Genomic DNA, 24485 nt, shown 5'->3' with positions numbered 1-24485 from the left:
GAGGAGGGACGGAGAGAAAGAAAGAGTGGGGAGTCAGAAAGAGAGAAGAGAGGGGGGAGGGGGAGGAGAGTGAGGAATTTGATATGCTTTGTGCATGAGTGACTTGTATAAAACAAAGAAAGGGCAAATAGTATGAATGTATGTGAGGAGGCGAGGGGAAAAACTAGGGTGCACGCATGAAAACGCACGAGACTAGCAAAAAAAGATTATAATTTATTTCCAGATTTTTTTGCCTTCATTTGCATCTTGTTTCACAAGGTAAATCGAAAATAAAAAATAAAAATAAAAACCGACTGCCATACCATGAAAATGTAAAAAAATAATACAAATAATATGTACTGTATATATAATTATATCATTATCAACAAACAGACAACATTAATCATAATAACAATACTATTGATCATAAACATAACAGAACACTAAATTGCTGGTCTCATGCATATAGAACGCCCCTCAGATACAAAAGAGGGGGGAATTACTAAAAATAGAACCAAAAGTTCCACCAGTTCAGAATAAGCGCCTAGCTACATGCAATGACATAAAAGAGACTCATGTACACATTCCTTCTGGCATCAAGTATTTTACACATACTGTACTTCACTATTGCCGCCCCCATTCTAATATACTGTACAGAGCACGATACAAAACAGGACTGGAGTTTGAGAACATGATGCAGGGAAGCGCTGGAGTCCGGACACTCGACCCTCGTAGCGGTGCAGTTAGCAGGGACTGTGTGCAACATTTTCATGCCTCCTCCTTCCTTCCTTTTGTTCAAAATCCTTCAAAATCTTCTTGTTTTCTTCAGAGAGCTTCTCCCTCCGTTAGTCCAGCTTTTCCGTTTCAGTCTTTTGTTCCTTCGTTGTTTTCAGTGCTTTTTGTTTATTCCGTTGAATTTTGCACACACTCTCCCTCAGTTTTTTTTTTTATTTTTTATTTTTTTGTCCATGCTGCTCTCCGTCGTGCCCCTCCCTCACAGGGTTTTGTCACTTTCTTTCTTCAGGTGACTGAAAAGGTCAAAGGAGAAATCATGTTAGTCTGGACAGAGGTCACTGCTAAGGTTGTGGGTCAGTAACAGGTCGGGCTAAGTTTTGGTCCACATGACACGTAAATCAGAGTGCTATTTGCTCCTGCATACTTATTTGTTTCCTATAAAGACAGACAGCAAGAGAGGGGCTTGTCACAGATATACTGTACATACGGGTTCTTCGCCAAAACGTCAGGCCACACCCCCTTTTGGGTGATAGAAAGCCAGGGACCCCATACACAACAATGCAATTTTGCATGTTTTTGAATTACAATTAGGACAAGTTTGGAACCAAGCTTTGTTTTATAGACATGTCTAAGAATTATTTTGTGATCTTGCCTGAACCTGATCGTTCACGATATCTTAATAAATTAAGGTTAATCAGTCAGCCGTCATGCTCCTTCAGTCTTCCCTCTTCCAAGTGGATCAGTGAGCCAAACACAGTGGATTGATATTGCTTATATTAAATTATCAGAAATCACTGGGCTTAATGTTGTCTGTAAATAACAGAACCTGTCAATAGACGACTGTTGATCTTGGCTAAGCTGAGATTTAGTTAGAGACGACAGTCTGAGGCTGCTGTGCTGAAAGCTTATGACTGAACTCCAGCAGCCTCTTTCCTCTCCAGGAACGATGGGGAACCAGAGAACGTGATGGAGTTGCATGCTTATTTGTTTTACAAACTGCTACACAGCAGCTTTTCTGCATTTTCCTACCTCTGCCATTAAATGAAACCATGAGTTTTCCTTCAGAGGGGGGCGTGGCCTCAGGCTGGATGCCATATTGCCGGTCTGATGTACTGAGTGGCATTTACAGTAACCAAAAGTACTGAATGAGCATTAAAACTACATTTCCCAGCAATGTAACTACATGCAACAACCTGGTTGACTCTTCCTGGACTGAGAGCCCCCAGTGAACACAGAGAGACCGGGACCAAAAACAGACTCTGGGACGGACGAAGATTTGATAACAAGGATTACTGTACAAAGGTGGTTTCTTCCCAGATTTGGCTCCTGACATCCTGGGACAGAGCTGGCTAACTTAGCTGCACTGCTAACCGAGCTAACAGCAGCAGTTAGCTATTTTAGCAACATGTAAGGCTATCTTTCCATCATTGTGATCAATTTCAATTCTGTTGTATTCTGCATATAAATCCGATTTATATGCAGAATACAAATAAACATTTCTCTGATAATTTATAGCAACTTGCAGCTAGTAAGAAATGCACTATTACCTTGAATAAATTAAAGATTTCCCCAGACTTGAACGTTGTTGGAAACATTTGGCTAATGTGGATACATAACTCAACAAAATATATAACATAAAGCAAGCAATTGTTGACATTTCAATGCAGAAATGTTATGTATTACAGCTTTAAGTGAACTGCAGTCAGCATCCGCTGACACAAGCATCCTGGAAGACGGCCAAAACAGAGACGTGACATACATGAGACCGACAGGCTTTTATTGTGGAGGGTTGTTTGTTGACGTCCGCACGTGTCGGCGCTGTAGGGGAGCTGAAGACAGTCAAGGCATGTGGGAACGTGAATAAACATCAGTCCTTTACAGTCAGTCCACAGACTGTTATAGGCAATCGAGGAAGTCATTTTTTTAAGTTAAACTGCAATCTGTTCACACACTGGCAATAAAAAGCGATTAATAGGCTACATGTAAACTGCGTCACATAGTACCTTTAGCTGTGGCAGTTACTATGGACACACACACACAGTGTCTGTACCTGTAATACTCGTCCTGGGTGAGGGAGTGGTGGTGATGGTGATGGATCCACTGTTGTTCCAGGGCCAGTCTCTGGATCTGCAGCTCTGCGCTCTGGGCCTGCTGCATGGCCTGGAGCTGGTGGGCTGCTGACATGGGACCAGTGAGGGAGGACGGCTGGGGCAGGTCACGGAAAGGAGCACCTGGAAACCAGGAGACAGAGAGGAGGAGACGGGTCAGTCAATCTTCGTCGTATTCAAAAAGTGTCTTCTTATAAACTGTCAGCACTGTGGAGCTTTTAGAGAAAAAAAACTGAGCAAGTACATGGACGAGGAGCCTTCTCCTCACCGAACAGCTGTTGGCGGAGCACCTCGCTGTCAGTGAGGGGGTGAGCCAGGATGGGGGTGCCTAGTGTGGCTCCTGGGTAAGGGAGGCGTGCCAAAGGAGACCCCGACGCCAACGGGTCCATCAGGGGGTGAACCCCGCCCGTCGCTGGTTGCCAGTGATGTAATAGGAAATACAGGATATATTCAATAAGCGTCAAAGCAGTGAATTCAAAACACAGATAATGCATCAAAAGGCATTAATACTAAGTTTAATTAATGTCAGATTCTTGGCAACATAAACAGGCAACACAGCTGAATAAAGTCACAGAAGTCTGGAGTCAAGATGTAACACTAATTCAGTAAAAAAATAAAGTCTGTGTGTGAACCTCAATCGTTTTTGTTTTCACAATTTTATTCAATAGAGCAAAAACTCATGTAAGTATATGAAGATTGGTAAGTGGAAAAATGTAATGCAAATTAAAATGCTTATCAAACTTAAAAAATATATGATTCTATCAACTGACTGGTGACATCTTGAGTTAACCAACATCTCTAGTGATAAAACAAGTGAACTTGAACAAGTGTTTCAGTCACAGCCGTGTTTCCATCTAGCTTGTAAAGCGAATTTGAAGCAAACTTTTGAAAAGTCGCAAAAGAGGAGAAAAAGAAGAAAAGTGCAAATTAGGCCTGTTACCATCAACTTGTTTGGAGCAGATAACCTTGGCAACACAAAGCTTAGTTTCGTCAGATGTTAGCGGTATATGCTACCTTAATAAAGAGAGTAGAAGAAGCAGAGGGTGCAAACTGGAAACAAAACAAGTTGTTTGCCAGCAGCCAATGAACCTCAAAGAAGAAGAAGAAGAAGAAGAAACAAAACCAGCCACCTTGGCCATCTGTGAGATAAAAATGGAGAGAGGCCTTCAGGATTTCTTTTTCAAAAAGTTGTAATTATTCTTTCATGGGACAGTCAGAAACAGCTTCTTCTTCTTCTCTCAGAGCAGAAACAGCTGATCTGTCATGTGAGTTAAATTATCACTTTGTTGGAACTTGCTTGAAAAATGTGTTTCCATCTCCCATTTTGCACTTTCCTGTCTCTATTCAGCTGTCATTATCCAATAAAGGCAAAAAGCCTTAAAAACATTTTTTTTTTAAAATGCATTGATGGAAACAAGGCTTGGCTTTTGACTCAGTATCACTTGAAATCATAGATTTTGTTTCTATGTTGAACAGCACTAATACAAAAGTGATTTCTATTAGAGTTAACGGATAAGGCTGGCGTTGTTCTTTGTTTTTCTCATTCTGCGTCCAATGAAAAGACCAAAACCATCAGTTGGTCTGTCTCACAATACTTTCCTTCTTCCCTGCCCTGTCTGTGGCAAACAACCCCAAGCCCATTTGTTCCTACTGAAGATGAAAATCTTTTAAAAAAAAAAATGGGTCACAAATAAATATACCATTTAGTGTTTTTTTTGTTTTGTTTTGTTTTGTTTTTTTAAGTGATCCAGTATGAACTTAAAACTCAAACTTTAGAGGAGATTTAACTTGAACTTAAAATAGCTTCTTTTTTAAAGGAATGGAGCAAAATAATTCGCTGCTGAGCCATTATGAGTGGGCTAACTAGGCTATACGACTTTTTAGCTAGCTAGCAAGTAAACAATGTAACACTTTGTTTTTAATTGTTTTTAACCAGCTAACAAACAATAATAACATTTTTTGTTTCTTTTTAGCAAGATATTAAGCAAGCTATTTTTTTTTTACCATTGCTTTGTTAACTTCTTAGCTAGCTAGCAAACAATATAACTTTTAAAAAAATTAAGCTAGCTGACATACAATGTAATGTTTATTTGTTTTTAAGTAGCTAGCAAACAATAAAACATTTTTGGGTTTTTTTTAACTAGCTAGCAAACAATATAACATTTTCAGCATTGTTTTGCTTTGTTAACTTCTTAGCTAGCTAGCAAACAATATAACTTTAAAAAAATTAAGCTATCTGGCAAACAACGTTTTTTTTGTTTTTAGACAGCTAGCAAACAATAGAATGTTTTTTGTTTCTTTTTAACTAGCTAGCAAGCAACATAACATTTTTAGCATTGCTTTGTTTTGTTTTGTTAACTACTTAGCTAGCTAACAAACAATATAATATTTTTTGTTTGGTTTTAGCCAGATAGTAAACTATAAAACATTTTTTGTTTGTTCTTAACTGTCTGGCAAACAGTAAAAAACATTTTTAGCATTGTTTTGTTTTGTTAACTTTTTAGCTAGCAAACAATATAACTTTTTAAAAACTTTTTAGCTAGCTGGCAAACAATGTAACGGTTTTTACAGAGCATGGGACCTTTAACACCCCACACTACCCCATTTTATATTTACTATAGTTGCAAACAGCACTCAAATTTATTCTTTATGTATTTAGTATCTTAATTTGGCAAACAAGCAACAAGCATACCCATATCCATATTCATATTCAAACTTCAGTATACCTCACTAAACTCGGATTTAGTAAACTGAGATTAGGTTTTATGAGCTCTGCTTAATTTTAAATGTGAATTTTAAACCTAATTTCGCTAAACTTTGATTAGAAATAATCTACAGTGCCCATGTTCACTGTAAAGAAAGAACAAGTCATCCAGTGCGACGGTGTGGCTCTCAGATTTATTTGAATAGTTTTTGGACAACAAAGGACAGAGCTGGCCTTATCCTTTAACCTCTCAGTGCACAGTACAGGACAGCTGATACTGATAACGACAGCATTGTTAGTAGCAGTGGGTACCTGTGTCTTGCTGGTGCAGGTGAAGATGTGAGTGGATGTGTGAATGCTGATGATGATGAGGTGTCACGTTCAACATCTGAAGACGGCCCAGATTCTCTCCTCCACCTCCTCCACCCGTTCCTCCTCCACTTCCCCCTCCTCCTCCTCCGCCTCCACCACTTCCTCCCCTTTCTCTCTCCCTTTCTCTTTCCCGCTCTCTGTCCCCAAAGGCCGGCAAAGGTGCTCTGTCTCTGTCCCTCTCCCGCTCCCTGTCTCCGCTCCTGTCCCGCTCGTAGGGGGCGGGGGAGCGGGTGGGAGTGGGGTAGGTCTCGGGTGGCGCGGCCGGGGCAGGGGCTGGTGGCAGATGAGAGGACAGGGAGGTGGGGAAAGAGGAATGGGGGACTGGGTGATGGAGTGAGGCGGCGTTGGAGGTCGGCGGGGCAGGTGGAGGAGGAGCGGGCGGAGGAGCGGTGGGGCCTGCTGGGGCTTGCGGGGCAGCCGGAGGTGCAGATGATGGGTGAGAGGGGAGAGAGGGTGGGAGGAGAGATGACGGGGGCGGATTAGACAGGGACTGAGGGGCAGGAGGGTTGGGAGGTCGGGTTACTGGTGCCAGAGTTGGGTTCTGGAGGTGAGGGGGGCCAGCAGGCGCCGGGGGAGGAGGAGTGCCATAGAGTGAGACCTCATTAGCTCCTACTGCACCTCCTCCGAGGAGCAGAGAGTGTGCGTGTGCTTGAGCGTTGGCATGGGCATGATGGGAATGAGACTGAGCAAGGGCAAGGGCAGCAGGGTCAGGTATGGACCCTGGTGGGTAAACACGCTCATCGCTCTTAAATTCAAACCCCGGCTTTATCCGATCTCGATGTGCCGCCACCGCATGAGGGAAGCCGACTCCTCCTAACCCTGCACCTCCTATCCCTCCAGGTATCGGGCCTCCGGCTACGCCAGCATGGCCTCCAACACCAGGACCTCCTTCAAGGCTGCCACCATACAAAAAGCCCAAGATGGCTGCTGCTGTAGCTGCATCAGTAGGCAGGTGGTGCGGGTGGCCTAAAGCGTGATTCTGGAACTGAGGGAGGAAGAACGAGGGGTGAACGTGAGGGTGGCCGTGGTGAACCTGTGGGTGGTGCGCCTGGGCACGGCTTGCTGCTCCCAGTGGAGACATAGCGTGAGGACGGGCGTACTCGCTCAGGGTCCTCAGCGCCGGGGTGTCGGGGCCCAGGTACGGACCTCCTAAACCGATTCCCAGCGCTCCCTGAGGGCCGACGACTGTCGTGGCCCCGCCCATGGACGGCAGGAGGAGGGAGTGCGGGATAGAGTGAGCGAGGGTCGGGTGGAGATGGTGTGTCGGGGCAAGGTGAGCATGTGGGTGTGAGGGATGATGCTGGGGGTGAGGGGGAGGGTGGGAGACAGAGTTGCCCGAGGAAGACGAGGAAGAAGATGAAGGGTCGAGGATGATGGAAGATGAGGAGGGGAAGAAGAGCGAGGAGCCCTGGCGACCAGCTGCAGCGGCGCTGACATCTTTCTGCTGCTGCAGAGAAAACAGAAAAACACAGTAAATCACCTCCACCCTTTACTTCCCACCTGCTAACGTCATCATTTTAATGTACATCAAACAAACAGCAAACAATATAACTTTTTGAAATGTTTTTTAGCTAGCTAGCAAATATCCAATCCTTTGAAGCTAGCTAGCAAGCAATAAAAGTTTTTAAAAGCTTTTTAGCTAGTTAGCAAACAATATAATGTTTTTTCTTGTTAAGCTAGCTAGCAAATATAACTTTTTATAATATTTTTAGGATGCCAACCATTAAATTGATAGCAACTGTTTTGATGATTGATTGATAGGTTTGCGTTTTTGGGGGTTTTTTTTAAAGAAAGGTCGAAATTCTCAGTTTTCCCAGTTCCCAGCGTTTACTGGGTTCTGTGGTCCTCTGTGACAGGGAGCTTGTCTTTGGGTTTACAACATTTTTCAGCATTTTCTGACATTTCGTGGATTGAATGGCTGAGAAAATAATTAGGATTGATAGGGTTGATGGGCAAAGAAAGTAATGTGTTTCAGCCCTACTTTCTTTGTTTTGTTTTAATGTAGCAATTCTATGTGAAATTTACAGCATACCATGACTGTAAAAGGATGTATTTCATGGTGTTAAAATTTAAATGGAAATATTGTGGACAGTGAATCACATCTGCCCCCATCTGCTTTACTCCCCACCCATTAAAGTGATAAATTTAATCTACATCAAATCCATTAAATCTGACATGCTACATCATTATCACGCTCACACCTGTAGATGTCGATCCAGCTCCCTCTCACGCTCGCGCTCCCTCTCTCGTTCCCTCTCCTTCTCTCTCAGGTCTCTGGCCCGCTGCTCCACCTCCCTGCGCGCCCTCTCGATCACCTCGTTCCTCTTCTTCCACAGTTTGGAGCCGTCCAGCGGGACAAAGAGGACGTCACTGCGGGCACAGGAGTTCCCGCTGCCGCGGTCGAGGACCTTGTGAAACCTGGACATGAGTGACACATCATTACTAGGACTATCAGGAGCCAGAACCACCATCATAACAGTTACCATTACTGTTAATTACATCTGATCACATAGAGAGGGACTGAACAGAGTGACACATTGACTTACATGCGCAGAATATTCCAGCTCTTATTCTGAAAAAAACAATATTCCTACTAAGCTCTTTAGATAGTTATTGCAAATGAATATTCCACTGATATTCCTGTTGACATGCAGATGTGCGTACTCTTTTTAAAACTTTTCCACTGGTGGCGGACTTGTTCGACAGAGCAAACACAGCCTCCTTCTTTCACTCATTGAAATACGTTCTTGAAAAGGTTGGTATTGCAATATTTGCGCAAATCCAAAAACCTGTTTAAGTTAAAAAAAATTAGTTCTGCAGTAAAAATAGCAAGTTGAAATGACAGACGGTATATTAAATAGTTTGAAGTGAGTTGTTTCCCCCTGACTCCTCCTCCCCAGACTCAAAACTCAGGCAGTTTTGCCTGCAGGCTGCAGGGACACTGAATCTACAGAAGCTCAAGACGAGCGCAGCAATATACTTTGACACTGACAAGTGACAACGAATCCTACTCTGTAAGATGATCAGCTGTTTTTAACTCTGCAATTCACTTGTCTGTCAATGTAAAGCCAAACCTGAAATCCTGAAAACAAAAACCCGCTGCTCTGACAACACACACTCTGGAGTTTGAGTTCAGTGGCTGCCTGTCTTTACTGCCTGCCAAACTCCATTGACATATTGCTGTATTTAACCGTTATAAACATCTGCTCCTCCTTAAAGATTATTAATTATTTCTTACAACTCATACCCAGACACTGACACATTCGGCAAACATTTGCTATTAATTTTAGCTCCATGTAAAGTGAATTAATGTTGAAACAGGCCAAAACAAAACCAGACGTTCCACACCGAAGGTGTTGTTGTTGGAGACGTCAGGATTTCAACTCATCATATCTCCTTAATCTCTGATGACATATTATGGTCACTTTAACATTTACTATCATAAATTTATTACATATTTCTCCTTTCGTATCCAAGACTTTAAAGTTGTTTCAAATTAGGTGTTTTTATTATTGCGACCAGAATGCGGACTTTTCTTTTGTGCATGCTTCTCTACTGCAGCCATGCAAACTGTTGGTTGGTTGGTTTGTTTACAACACAGCGCTGACCGTAAACAGGCAAGAGGCTGTGTGTCGGGGTGTCCCTCTAGTTCAGTTGGCAGAGCGTGCACACCATGTATTGACAGCGGCTGCCGGTTCGACTCCCACCTGCGGCCCATTTGCTGTGCGTCATCCCCTCTCTTTACTCCCTTTCCTCTCATATCTTCAGCTGTCTCTATCAAATAAGGAAAAAATGCTCAAAAGCTAATCTTTAAAAAGAATCGGCTGTGTGTTGCAAACTGTGGTTAAAAAAAAAAAAAATCCTTAATTGCAAAACTGTCATATTCTGAATAATTTTGGAAAATCAGTATGCATGTAAAAAGAGTCAGTGATTAGGTATGTCTGTCTCAAATTGGGTTTTTCCTGCAGTTTGCAAGGTTGATATAAGGGTAGAGATGCATGCAGAAAAGTCCACATTTCAGGTTGTGAGGAGAAACTGACACTTTTTAAATATTTTTGAAAGACTACAAACAGGTTTTTGGACATGTGCAAACATCACAGCACTGACCTTTTCAAGAAGATGTTTGAATGTCTGAAAGACGGAGGCTGTGATTGCAGGACTGAACACGTTCATCACCAGTGGAAAACTTTGAAAAAGTCGTGTTATGAAACAAAGAAGTAGGGTTGGGCAATATATCAATAAAATATTAATATTGTTATATTAGACTAGATATTGTCTTACATTTTGGATCCTGTTATATCCTGATGTTTTTTTTCCTGGTTTTAAAGGCTGCAGCACAGTGATGTAATTTTCTGAACTTAGCAGACAGTTAAAGCTTTTCTATTATTTGCCTTTACCCACATAGTCATTATCTCCACATTAATGTTGATTATTTAGCAGAAATTGTGTTTGTCATTTTGTGAAAGCACCGATAGTCATCAATACAGTATTACTGCAATATTGATATTGAGGTATTTGGTCAAAAACATTGTGATGTTGGTTTTTGTCCATATCGACCAGCCTTAGTTTTCACTATTTGAGAATTTATTGCATGTTATTTCAGAGAAAATGTCTATATGAAGACATGTATTGTACATTGTGGCCCAGTCCTACAAAGAAGCAAAACGACTTGAGCCATTCAAGTTTTTCAAAACTGGAGTATATACGGCTGCATGTATACAGAAATATTATTATATATTATATTATTAGAAAACTCAATAAGAGGTGGAGGTAGATAAAAAAAAAAGCCTCTTATGAAGAGAAACACTTTAGATATATTCACTGAAAGCTACACAATACCCTGGTTTGAATGGGTGAACTTGACCTCTCTCCTTCTTTGTAACTGTTTTTAGTACCTATTTTCTTGTTGTCTTGGGCATCTGGTGCCTTTGAAAAACATCAAGTGCCTTCTTGCGTGTGCACTGAGAAGTTAAATATTAAAGAGCCCCTCCAGTGAAAATCACATTTTAATCCTTGCTATCACGTGCCTGTTGTGTTTTTCATGAGTTACAAGTCATATCAGGAGCGAAATAAGCAGTTAACGCCACGTCTGAGCATTTCTTCGACATCATAAATCTAATTACTTCTTGCGGAGCATTTTCAATTGTTTAAAACATGTCTGGACGTGAACTTTCAGAGATTTTAAGATGTGCTGCATATATCGTTCTGTTTGGTTCTTGCTGACATTGTGTCAGTTTTGATGCACGGTTTCCTCTCCTGAACAAACTCTGCTACAGTTATGTGGCTTCAACTGTCTACTAGGGGCTGCACGATCAAAAGTCATATTGCGATTACGTAAACGTAATCACTGACAATCTCAAAGGGGGCGATGATGTCATTTTGACTTTACCGTGCTGATTGGCTGGCGTGGATGGGAATGTCTACAGGTTTGGGCTCAGGAGACGGGCTTCTCAGCACGGGTGGTGGGCTTTCACTCTCCTCCCTGTCTTCTATTGGCTCCTCTTTGATGACAGGCGTGGGAGGCGGCCCTGAATCCGGATGTCCGTCTCCACCGGGGAGTGAAGAACTGGAGGTCGGGGTCGAAATGTTGTTGTTGTTGTTGGCGGAGTTACTAAGAGGTGGAGGTCCTTTTGACACATTTTGAGGTGAGAGTGATTGCGAGCTGGTATTGCTGCTGTTGGGCGCGCTACTGTTGCTATTGCTGTTGGCCATGTTGACGCCGCTGCTCCCGTTGGAGTGGTACGTCCCACTGAAGGGAGGGTGGCTGTTCAAAGTGCCATGGAAAGGGGAGGGGCGACATCCGGGCGAACAGCTGGATGACACACCCGGGCCAGGAAGTGGCATGTTGGGCCCAGAGGAGGAGGAGGAGGAGGAGGAGGAGGAGCCCGGAGGAAACGATGAGAAGCCTCCCATCTGATTGGTGGACGGGCTCGGTAAGGGAGATAAAGGTGTTGGAGGGGTCTGGGTGGAGGGCTGGTAGTGTGGGGGGCGTACATTGGGCGTGGGAGGCTGGGTGTGGGAGGTCTGAGGTGGGGGTAGAGGAGGCTGAGGTGGTGGAGGAGGGTAAGGAGCATTGGGAGGGTGTCCATGATGAGTGGAGGAGGAGGAGGAAGGAGAGAGTGCAGGAGGTTGATTCGGTCCGCCTCGGTTTTGATACAAAGCAGACTCTCGCAGGTTTGAGTCTCTGTCTCTGTCTCTCTGGTAGTGGGGGTGAGACGGGTGGGGGTGATGAGCTCCTCCTGGCCCCGAATACTCTCGCCCCAGGTTTGGAGTCACCCCAGGGGGGCTGAGGTACTCCCGATTTGTGCCAGTGGAAGGAGGCGCTCCAGAAGGAAAGTCCTTCCCTCCTCCTCCTCCTCCTCCTCCTCCTCCTCCTCCCCCACCTCCTCCTCCTCCTCCAGTGGACGGATACTCTCTGTGAAAGTGGTCCGCTCCAGAGGAGGGGGTTTGTGCCTGGTCCAAGGGAGGAGGGAAGTCTCGGTTGGATGAGTTTGGGGGATGTGGGTGGGGGTGTGGGGGCAGGGAGGAGTGGGAAGGGTGAGTGGGGTTGTTTTGGGGTGATGCAGGTGGGTCTCGGCTCAGCATGGGGGTGACAGGTAGCCCGCTGGCCGAACTTGGCGGGTTCCCCTGGAGGGAGGAGTTGCTGTTTGGGTTACTGTTGCCTACTACCTCTCGTGTCTGGCCCCCGAACTCACCCCATCTGCCTCCATCTTTGTCTCTGGGATGCCCCCCTCCGGTTCCATTGGGGCCAAAGTCTCTACTCTGGTTTTGGTTTGGCAGTGGGAACTCCCTCCCTGCGTCCCGGTCCCGATCCCGTTCCCGCTCTCTATCCCTAAAAGCGGGACCAAAGTCTCGTCTCTCAGGACCCAAGTTAGGTCCGTCTCTTCCAGAACCTTGAAACTCCCGGTTCTGACCCACCGAAAGACCCCCAAACTCCCTCCCTGGGATGCTATTGCCCCCCGCCATCCCACCACAAGTGCTGTTGCTGTTACTCCCGCTGCTACTGCTGCTGCCGCCGATGGGAGCCGAGAACTCCCTGTTGATCTCCCTCCCCCCACACTCCCCCCTCACTCCCCTCTCCCTCTCTCCTGCGGCCCCCCTCTCTCTGTCCCCTCCCCCTCCGGTGTACCTGGGAAGGTACTCCCTGTGGGGGTGGGGGTGAGGATGGGGGAGGTAAGAGGGGTGGGAGGAGGAGTGGCGAGAGGACGGAGGGTTGTAAACGGAGGGAAGTTGCTGCTGCTGCACCGGGGGCTGGTGCTGCGGCTGGTGCGAGTGGTGGTTTCCAGGGTAACGGGTGTAGCCCCAGCTCCCCTGGCAACCGGTTGCCGTGCCACCCTGCCAGCTGGTGGAGCTATAGTGGTGAGGGTGGGTGGAGGGTTGGGTTTGAGGAGGCTGGGACTGCGGGCCGGTCTGCGGCAGCAGAGACGGAGGAGTGGACTGAGCCTTGTCCAGGAGTTTGTCCGTCTTTTCTATTTTGTCTCTTTCTGTCTTAACCTCAGCAGGCAGGTTTTGTCCCCCGAGCTCCAATGGCTTCAGCGCAGGTGGAGGAGGAAGAGGAGGGGGCAAGGAGTGGGGAAGGTTGGGGCTGTTGTGGGAGAAATCTCCTCCCGAGATGGTTGTCTTGGTCACACACTGCGTGCTGGCTTTGGAATTCATTCTGCTGCCACTGAGCGCTCCGTCAACACCCGACGGTGCTCCGTACTCGACTTTACACATCAGTTTGGAGTCCAGGGAGAAATAAGACTTCCTCCCACTATTGCTGTCGTTTGATGAGTCCCCCACTCCTCCTCGGAGAGAGGGAGTCAGACCGGAGGAGGAGCACGGAGTGGAGGGGGGCTTAAGAGTTGGACAATCTTCAATTCGTGCATCCACATCCCGCTTTTCTCCGTCTCCGCATGACTCCTCCCCTCTCCCGTCTCGTAGCGCCCTCCTCTCGTCCCCCGCCACCTTCCCCACTCCTCCTCCTCCTCCCTCCTTGCCTTTCTCCCGCTCCCTCTCTCCTTGCTTTGGTGAGTCGGGGCCGTCGGAATCAGAGTCCAGGCTGCCCAGAGGGGAAGCGGAGAGACTTGGGGATGAGGAGCGATTGTCCTGGTCTATGTCCCGCCCACTGCTCAGGCTACTGCTGCTATTGGCCAGGCTCCCCACAACTGAGCTCCTGCTGCCCTGTGATTGGCCGTCTTCGTTGTCGCTCTCACGGGATTGGCTGGCGACCGAGGTTGGAGGCGGGACGGTGGAGGGAGCCGAGCTGTCAGTCGAGTGTGTTGATGTTGGAGGGTTTGGAGTAGAGGCTGAATCCTGACGAGAAAAGAGAATGTGAGGATGAGGTAAACATGTAGTGGTATTATATTCTGTAAAAGCTAAGAATGTAACTCTTAAAGGGATAGTTCGGGTTATTTGAGTGGGGTTGTATGAGGTACTTATCCATAGTCTTGAACCAGCATATATTCTGCACTGTTCAAGTAAGTCCTATACATCAACATAAGGTATTCCTTTATTAATCCCACAATAAAGTAAAGTAAAAGAAAAATGTTTAAAAAATAAGGTGGTGAACCAGTATAAAAATGAGGTATTAACATTATTGTGTATAAAATATGCAGAAAATGTTTGGAGTCATGTTTCAGTCTGTTTTGTTTTTGGAGCTTCTGTTTTTTGTTTCTGTTTTGTTTTTTGTCTTGACTGTAGTGCAGTTTATCAATCTAGATTTTTTGGTTGTCACTTGCAGACTTTTGGAAATATCAGCCATAGAGATGTCTACCTTCTCGTCAATATAACAGAACTAAATGGCACGTGGTTTATGGAGGTCAAAGCACCACAAAAAAGAAAAAAGAAAAAGAAAAATTTAAAGCGTTTCTCTTTAAAAAATCATAACCCGGTTACTCAAGATAATTCACAGACGTTGCTGTGAGCAGCTTGACGTAGGAACTACTTTCTTTCTAGTAGAAAGGAGTATATACGGCTGCACATGCAGGTAAATTCCTCTGCAGGAAGAAAACAGTTCCTGCATGAAACTGCTCACAACCAGGTCATGATTTCTGGAAAGAGACATCACTGTTGAAATTTTTCAAATATATGTTTTGGTGTTTTGAGCACCACAAGTCAAGTGTCATCTAGTTCCATTATAGTGGAGAGAAGGCAGACATCTCTGTTACAGATATGTCAAAAAACAAAAGGTGACAGGGAAAATATGTATCTTTGATTTTGGGGTAAACTGTCCCTTTAAAGTGTTGCCTATTAGAGCATATTATACAATAATGGTAGGTATAATAATCTAAAACTTCAGTCAATTTAATGACTTCTTGTTACCCAGTGTTACTTATTTATCTTTATGTGACAGAACAGACTGGACAGGACAGAAATAAACTGATACATGTATTTCTCAGTGTTTTACCCTCAGTAGATGGTGGTCAACATGCCTCCAGTTTGGAGATGCAGCAGGAGCACCAGTGTAGGAAGCTAAGCAATGAACTGCTGTGGACTGGGTCAGGAGTAAAACATGTTTTAGCCACTTAAAAAGCCAAATATTGCTCTCTCCAAACCAACAAGACTTCACTGTCATTTACATCACAGAAAGCAGGAGTTACTGGTCTACCGCTGCCTCGATCTGTTAGTTTGTTTGTGTTATTGAGTGACTTCGGTGAGCCCGAATTGTCCTATCAAGACCAGCAACTCCTGCGTTGCGTCAGGTAAAATGACTGTTTTTGTCAATGGAGTTTGGTGGCAGGAAGAGAGATTTAACAAGCGATATAACTTCAGTTTCCTGTCTGAAGGCAAAGTAAAGCTGGGAAAATATTCTAAATGCAGCATACACTTACAGCGATACTGATTCTTTTTTAGGTGGACCTTTTTTTAAGTGGCTAAAATATGTTTTGCTGCTGACCCTGTCCACAGCAGTAGAGTGCTTAGCTTCCTACTGGTGGTGGGTCAACCAGCGTCTACTGTAGTTAATGCACCGACCATCAGCAAGTACTTCATACAACCCCACTTCAAAATAATCCAAACTATCCCTTTAATAGCTTAGACAGCGCCATTTGGCTGATTTAGCTGAATCAAAGCTTTATAATTAGTCTTTATATAACAGGTTGATGAAATGTAACACAAACCTGAACTTTCTGCCTCTTTGGAGGAGACACAAGTTCCTCCCCCTCACTCTCTGATGAATCATGCCCTTGTGATCTGCGACTGAAGCGATTTCCAGCCAATTCCTCACCAGCACCTCTTTGCTAAAACAACACGAGACTTTTAATTCTGTAGTAGCGATGCCTTTGGATCCCTAACAGGCCTATGACTGTTTATAGAACAAAGCCACACACTTGCATGCACACGCACACACACACGAAACGAAACATCAATGTCATACACGAAACATCAAAGATTTCAAAGTGCTAAGCTGTAAAACACACTATCGAACAATGCAAGGGTATGTCTGTGGCAATCATACTGATGACTCATACACAGACAGCACACACACACACACACACACACACACACACACACACACACACACACACACAATTCAATACACAGAGATAGGTCTTTATTCATGCACACATTCAAACTTATTGTCTAAACAATGACAGGAAAGAAGAAGGCTCTAACCGTCTGTCTATCGTTGCGTTCAGGGCGAGTGGGGCTCGGGTGGGGGCGTCTACCCCTTCTCTCCTCACTTGCCCCCCGCCGTCGCCCACTGCGCATGGGCATCTGCAAAAACCCAAAGTCGAGCAAAAGAGGAAAATGTGGAAGGGAGGGAAGGCAAAAGCATTTAGCATTAGGGCAGAGTTATAGGAATGAGGAGACAGAAGCAAGGAGATGTTTTGATTGCAGTGAAAAGAGAGTTTACAGAAGCCAAAGAACGTCAAGTTCGTTCAATTCAGGGTGGAATGTAGCAAGGGCAAGAACAAGTGAGGAACAAGAATAAAAAGAAGAACAGGGCGTAATAGAGAGACAGCAGAAGGACACAGAGAGGAGGGAGAAATTGTAAGCAGAGTCAAGAGTAAAATATAAACGTGGAATCTCACAACCAAATAAATAATTTACATCTTAGTCATCCCGGTTATTTTGAAATACTATCACATATTGAAGTAATTATGATGTAGCCGTACTCCCAAATGCGCCACATACAGTACAAGAATGAGGCAGGTACACTGAATAATAGGCTTTGTTCATACCGATTCTTTGTGTGTCCGTGTTTTCATTATGTCTTCTTTAAAACGTCCATTTTACAACACAAGCCATTGCAGGCACTGAACTGGTTCCTGTTGCTTACTGACTGGGCTGTGTGTTACACCATGAGAGCTACCAAAAACCTGCAAAGAAGAAGCATAAACAAATAAGGTATTATTCAGTCTTTATCTGCATTGAGATCCTGCACAGAATTAAATGCTTGGCTAAAGAGCATCAGTTTATGTTAGGATGGATGCAGTAATAATAAGCAACGTCGTTTGCTTGGCGCAACATCTGCACCAAGTGTGGACTGGAGTTCAAGAATTTGTAACATTATGAAAACATCTGAGTTTAAAGGGATAGTTCAGATTATTTGAAGTGAGGTATTTATCAATAGCCAGTGTATTATCTACAGTAGATATCAGTTGACAGTCCCAGTTTGGAGAAACAGAGCTATGTACAGCACAGAATATAAATAAAATATAAAATATATTTTAGCCACCTAAAAAAGGTCAATCTTAAAAAATGAGTATCAGTAATACAGTGTATTTAGAACATTTTCAAAACTCTAGTTTGCTGTCAGACATCCTTTCGCAAGAAGAAACTGCCGTTATTTAAGAGAAATATTTCTCCCTCGCACGCTCAGCCAAACTCCATTGGCAAAAACAGTAATTTAACCTCACATATCATGGGAGTTGCTGGTCTACCACTGCCTCAATCAGTTAGCTTGTTTTTGTTATTGTGTGACTTTGGAGAATCAAAACTAACCATTTAAAATGCAGAAGTCACAGGATGACACAAACAAACTAACAGATCAAGGCGGTGGTAAACCAGCAACTCCCATGTTCTGCGAGGCAAAATAAATTATTTTGCTAATGGACTTTGGTTGGTTTGGAGAGAGTGATATTTGGCTCATACAGTGATGGTTTCCTGTCTGAAAAGGCTGTCTGACAGCAACGTAAAGCCCTCAAAATATTGTAAACATAGTGTACACTTAAACTGATTCAGATTTTTTTTAGGTGGGCCTTTTTTCAGGTGGCTAAAATACACAGATGCCCCCCAGTTTGGAGAAGCAACAGGGGTCCTGGGTGTAGGAAGCTCAGCAATGAACTGCTGTGGACAGAGTCAGCAGCAAAATGAATTTTAGTCACCTAAAAAAAATCTATATAATTTTAAATGTACGTTATATTTAGAATATTTTTACCGCTTGTTGTAAGAGAGCCTTTTCCAACAGAAATATGCACATTATATAAGCCTAATATCACTCTGTCTAAAGCCACCAGACTCCTTTGCTAAAAACAGTAATTTTATCTTGCAGAACACAGGAGTTGTTGGTCTACCACTGCCTCGATCATTTAGTTTGTTTGTGTTATTGTGTGACTCCAAACTAACCTTCAAAAGTCCGATGTTACACTCTAACACAAACAAACTAACCGATCGAGGGTGAAGTAGACCAACCTCTCCTGCGTTCTGTAAGGCAAAATTACTGTTTTTATCAAAGGACTTTGGTAGTGGCAAGTGTGATTTAATGGGCAATACAACTTCCATTTTCCAACGGAAAGGGCTGTCTGATGGCAGGGTAAAACAGTGAAAATATTCTAAATATAGCAAACACTTCAACTGATATTGATTTTATTGTTAGGTAGGCCTTCTTTTGGGTGGCTAAAATACATTTTGCTGCTGACCCTATCCACAGCAGTACATTGCTTAGTGTCCTACACAGCAGTACTCCTGCTGCTTCTCCAAATAGAGGCTGTGTCGACCACCGATTGCACCTCATACAACCCCACTTCAAATAATCCAGAGTACCCCTTTAAAACTGCAAAAGCACTGTTGCAATATTTAAATTCCCAGCATGCTTCACACTGTATTGGCACAACTGCCTTTCCACTGCGCTCCAAACAGTTTCCTCTGTGCCTTCAGTCTTCACCACAGCAGCAGCAGCAGCAACCCACAGGCACAATAGGTTAACCCACTCACTCTAACAGAATGCATGGGTTTGGGTTTTACTATAATTGGGTGCTATGACATTGAAAGAACAGAAAATGGGATCGGAGCAGAAAAGGTGCCCATTGGTCGGCTGCATTTTGGATGGCAACCTGCAGAAGACTCCAGCAAACATCTTGGGAATATGGGGCCACCCCCCCCCCTCCTCCTCCTCCTCCTCCTCCCACCTTCTTTACTACAACAGCCCAAACCCACAGCCACTTGTGGTTAACCCACATGACCTGGTTATGGCCAGCAGAATCACACGCTTATTTATCCAGCCAGCCAACCATTAGGGAAATGTACAATGTCAAGATTCATTTGGGTGTGCCTGACAACATAGGTGCACTACCCTGCAAGGCCTCGTCTAAATCCGTCCATTCATGTTCCACTATGATGAAAAAATGTCTCATGTATATTGAATGAGGATATAAATAGTGCACACCACTGGATGAAAAAAAGGATATATTTGGATGAACAGTTAGCAGAGCTAATGCACACTCTGCTATGCAGACAATAAATATAGTAGCTACACAGATTTGTGTGTGTGTGTGTGTGTGTGTGTGTGTGTTAAAGCAGACAAGCTCTTGTAAATCCTGTAGCTGCTCCACTACACATGGCCATGCATTAATTATTAGTGCATGCTGCAGTGACTGATTCAATCAGTCTTAAGATTAAAAACCTTAACTGTCACAATCACGGTTCACACTTCATATGCATAATGTATTCATGGGCAATGCAGTGTGTGTACAGTCTAGGAAAGGGCAATATATTGATATTAAGTCAATATTGTCTTAAATTGTGGATATTGTTATATCATGAGACAAGTTTCTGTATTCTACATGCTCTAATTTTAACTTTAAGTTCATTATTGTGCTTGATGTTATGCATTCTATTTTCATCCTTATTTTTATTTTACTTTCACTCATATATTATCAAGTGGGTTTTATCCATGTGAACACACATTCTATAGATCCTGTTCTCATCTTCATCTTACTGTGTGTCACAGCATACCTTGGGACTTTTATTAAACCAAAACTGAGGCTTTTGAATAATTTCCTCAACACCACTGTAACTTTTACTTTCCCATTTTATCACATTTTTATTTTCTATTTAACTATTTTCATTTTGTCTTGATGCCTTTTATATTTTATGTAGAGCATTTTGAATTGCCTTGCTGTTAAAATGTGCTGTACAAATACACTTGCCTTATTTTTACTAGTGGGTTTTATTTTCTGTCTTATTTTAAATTAATTATGTCATTCTACCCTTCTTTTTATGTTCATTATGTGTCTTTTTATGTGAAGCACTCAGTGCATGTAGTTTCTCTGTTGTAAAGCACTTTGGGATGGATTTCTTGTATGAAAGGTGCTGTGCGAATAAAGTTTATCATCATCATCATCATCATCATTATAATTATTATTATTATTACAATATAAATATTGTCACAGTATCAAAGTATTTGGTCAAAAACATCTTTTTATTTGACTTGTATTTTATAAGATCAGCATGTTTTCACTATTTGATCATTTACAGTATGCTATTTTAGAGAAAATATGTATATCAAGATATATATTGGATATTGCACCATAGCCTAAAAAATAGGGCTGCAACTAACAATTTTCATTATCAATTAATGTGTCAATTCATCTCAATTAATCGATTATTGGTCCTTAAAATGTCAGAAAATGTCTTATTTTATCTGATATCAAAACGTCTACCACAATACAGTTTCAATTTGATTCAATTCAGAGGTCTGTGATCGATATCAGATGACATCATATATCCATTTATCACACTCAGCTACATTTATGTCTAATCATAATAAAACAACTAAATTGTAATTTGATTTTTATGACACAGACATGCCATAGGAATTTAAAAATGAAGGTGCATCTTAAAGACACAAATGGATATTTTCACTTTGCATCGATTATATTGGATCACTTAACACTGAACTGATCTATCGATACAGATCAATGTATCATGATATGATATGTTTGCACTAGTTGAGAATTTATAGTATTAGGGCTGTGTACTGACAAGAATCTGGCAATACAGTACGTCTCATGATACCAGGGTCATGATTCAATACATACTGAAAGTAAGCGGAATATTGCTGTTTACTAGTTTACTAAGTTTATTTTTTATGCACTTTATGCAACACTGCGATGTTACAGTTGGCAGTTTAAACACGACAGAACGAATCACTGCCAAAATATTTTGCACGTGTCACAATATGTTTTTGAGAATTGATCCAGTATAACAAAACATTTCAGTGTTTTCTCACGCCCCTATCTAGCGGTGAGCTTGAAGATTGCACACACCTCGTCTCAAGTCTCCCCTTGCAAGAGGGCTGGCGACCACTAAAGTCACGCAAAGCACTAGAGCCAGTGTTTGGTTTGTTCATTCTGGGCTACCGTAGAAACATGGCGGTGCAACATGGTGACATCAGTGGAAGAGGACCTGCAGCCTGTGTAGATATAAACGGCTCATTCTAACAATTCTTATTGGACCTTTACTAGTTGACAACTAATCGATTAATCATTGAAGCGCCACTATAAATATATATATTATCTGTAATAAGGTTCAATGCTAATGTGTTTTTTTCACTTGCCAGGCAAGTGGGTCAGAAATCTACTTAGTCATTTTTTATTTGCCCCTGCACAAATTGTTTTATTTATTAGCAGTTATCAAACAACAACAAAGACTAAAGTTAATTGTTGTGTTTAATCTAGGGCTGCAACATCTATAAAATGACAGAAAATAGTGAAAAATGTCCATCGCAGTGTTTCAAAGTGCAAGGTGCCTTTAAATATCTTATTTTGCCTGAACAAATCTGAGAGATATTCATTTTAATATGATGATAAACAGAGAAAAGCAGGAATTCTGAGTATTTGAGAGGCTGAAAGCAACATTTTCTGTTATTTTTGCATGAAAAATTACTTGTTAATCAATATAGTTTAATAATTTAATTATTTTTACCACTTGTCTGGTCAGGCCAGTGAGTTGCCAGATTTCCTCACCCTACATGGCATTTTATTGCCCCGGGCAAGTGGGAAATCCTTATTGTTGAGCCATGCACACTAATGAAAACATACTTATGAATATTATATTCAATTTCTTTCACATTCTGCCAATAAATCCCCATAGATCCCACACACTGGACCTTTAAGAGTTGACAACTAATCAATTAATCGTTGCAGCTCTAGTAGGAATATCGAGATATTATTTATAAGCCGTGTTGCCCAGCCCCAGCACAGTACGGTCAGCCTAATGAACATGAAGTTTACCACACAGGAGTGGACAGCAGTCAGTGCCCAGTGGGTGACTGTACACATCATGCATCTCAGTTACAGGTGGCAGCTCCTGGCCTGTCTGAGGTCCACAGGCAGCTCCTCGGCCACGGTCAGTAAACACATCACCAAACACACACCAGCACCAACATCACCAGCAGCCCCTCTCTGCACGGGAAACACACGCACACAGCACATGCATTATCAACAAATTGACCACTGCATGTGATGCAAAGCAGCAGCATGCAGTTGCTCTGCTTACATCACCGGCGAGCAAGCGGGCACCCACTGCAACGACTCTTTCTTCTTCTTCTTCTTCTTCTTCTTTCTTCCTGCGAATGTTATTGATACACATGCAGAGGAGACCGGCCAAAGCTGCTGCTGCTGCTGCTGCACAGCACAGCCTGCCTCAACACTACAGTCCACCTACGACGTGTTCAGCAGCACATACATGTTCACAATCAGCATGGATGCCTGTGCAGGGCTGTTTCTACATCTTTAAAAAAAAAAAAAAACCCAGAAAAGATGAGCTGGAATGGCGAACATTTCGCACCGGCTCTCCCTTCCTCCTTCCTCCTTCCCCTCGCAGGAATGTGGGTGCATTAACATTAATTTAGCCATAACGCAGGAGAATAATGATAATTAACGCACAAAGGAGGGGAAAAATGGGAGGGCGAGCATAAAACGTGGCTCCAAACAGAGCATAAGCATCCATTTTTTCCCCCCCTTCTTCCTTACCTATAACATCCAGCGATGCGTGCTCTCACTCTCACTCCCCCTTTCCTCTCCTTTCTCTCCCTCTGTTTTGTCGTTTTATGTTGCACGCTGACACGCACACCTCACAGCCCAGGCGTCTGTCAACACAGGCTGCTGCCGCTGGCTCATATTGCAACGAGCTCCGGTCATAACAATAATGCAGGAGAAGAGGAGGAAGAAGAAGAAAATCTCTTTCTATTCGTTGCAGGAAGAAAAAACAGGGGTGCCAACTGAAGACTACAAATTGATGCGTACCCTCGCCTCTTCCCCACCCCCTTTCGCCCCCTTTTTCTTTTTTTTTTTTTTGCCCCCCCCCCCTCTCCCACCCTACCTACTCCCCCTCTTCCTCTAAGACGACTTGCACTTTTTTTTTTTTCATATATATATATGTACCCCCCCTTCTCCTTACAGTCTTACAGTTTTTCAGCGGAGGGGTGAGGGATGCACGTCGGGGTGAGGAGAAAGGGAGAGAGGAGAGGGCGTGATTTGCATGAGGAGAGAGAGGGGGGGGGGAGGCTAGGAGGAGGAGGAGGAGGGAGAAGGAGGAAGAGAGAGGCGCAGAGAGAGGGCCAAAACTCTGAAGAGGGAGGGGATCAAGAGGGAGGGTCTCTCTCTCTGTCTCTAGTCCCTCCAGAGTCACCTTTACTGTATGGAGAGGCTGAATAACTCGTTGTGTGGCGACGAAGAACACCACAGAAGAAGAAATGTCCTGTTGGTCTTTGTTCTTAAAGGCCGTGGATACTAAAAATTTAACGCCAAACAAGCTGAAAACAGAAAATACTTACAGTTAAAAAGAAAAAAAAAAGGAAATTACGTGAAATTTTTAATGACAAAGAAAGCTAACTAACTCGTTTGGAATAATTAAACAATTAACAAACGGATAATTAAAATCGTGTCCTCTGTTGTGTTATGTGTCCCTGTCTGTCTGTGTGTCTGTGTGTCTGTCTGGGAAAAGCTTGCAGCGGTGTGTCCAGTCAAGCGGCTCTGCAGACCTCCTCCTCCTCCTCCTCCTCCTCCTCCCCTCCGCTCCGCTGCTGTCGTTCGTTTCTCTCCCTCTCTCCCCTTCACGCAGCCCCCTGTCCCGTCTCCTATTGTGTGGTAACCATGGAAACCCGGCCGGAGACTGTACCCGGTGCGCCTGCGCGGCTCCAGCCTTCCTTCATCATCATCAGCAGCAGCAGCAGCAGCCCGGCACGACGGACAGGAAGAGAGCGGAGCGCCCTCTGCTGATCGGTCCGTGTAACGATCAGCGGCCGGTGACGATGATCGATCTGCAGCCGCGAGACGTGACATGTGGCGACAGCTGACGTGTTGTTACCAGGGTCAGGTGTGTGTACAGCCTATACAGACTAATATACAGTCTACTGTGGAGTCACAGGAGTGACATGA

The 24485-nt window shown here is 43.6% G+C and overlaps 1 protein-coding gene across 4 annotated transcripts; it reads right to left on the bottom strand.

Annotated features, from left to right (window-relative positions):
* Positions 1-200: 200 nt before the first annotated feature.
* Positions 201-23372, bottom strand: atn1 (atrophin 1). 4 transcript variants are annotated; one of them, XM_084727275.1, is made up of 10 exons: positions 23079-23372; positions 17064-17201; positions 16495-16596; positions 15999-16118; positions 11288-14193; positions 8100-8316; positions 5839-7345; positions 3067-3234; positions 2765-2945; positions 201-1007 (listed from the first exon to the last, which is right to left on the bottom strand). In XM_084727275.1, the coding sequence occupies exons 2-10, from the start codon at positions 17088-17090 to the stop codon at positions 974-976; spliced, it is 5262 nt and encodes a 1753-aa protein (XP_084583401.1). In that variant the 5' UTR covers positions 17091-17201; positions 23079-23372; the 3' UTR covers positions 201-973. The 4 variants fall into 4 exon arrangements, with proteins under 4 accessions (XP_084583401.1, XP_084583403.1, XP_084583402.1 ...); XM_084727277.1 differs by having other exon boundaries at positions 3091-3234; XM_084727276.1 differs by having other exon boundaries at positions 5839-7342.
* Between the last annotated feature and the right edge of the window lie 1113 nt (positions 23373-24485).

Source organism: Lutjanus erythropterus, chromosome 9, assembly GCF_056507025.1.
Source record: "Lutjanus erythropterus isolate fLutEry1 chromosome 9, fLutEry1.hap2, whole genome shotgun sequence".
Lineage (NCBI taxonomy): Eukaryota > Metazoa > Chordata > Actinopteri > Lutjaniformes > Lutjanidae > Lutjanus > Lutjanus erythropterus.
This window is presented reverse-complemented; position numbering and strand designations above follow the sequence as displayed.

Bases quoted from the DNA above. Each gene is read 5' to 3' on its own strand.
- atn1 (XM_084727275.1), bottom strand. From the start codon at position 17,090: ATGAAAACACGGACACACAAAGAATCG. The intron at 3,235-5,838 runs GTACCCACTGCT...ACTGGCAACCAG, and splicing joins CCTGCACCAGCAAGACACAG to CGACGGGCGGGGTTCACCCC. The intron at 1,008-2,764 runs GTACAGACACTG...TGACCTTTTCAG, and splicing joins ACCCAGGACGAGTATTACAG to TCACCTGAAGAAAGAAAGTG.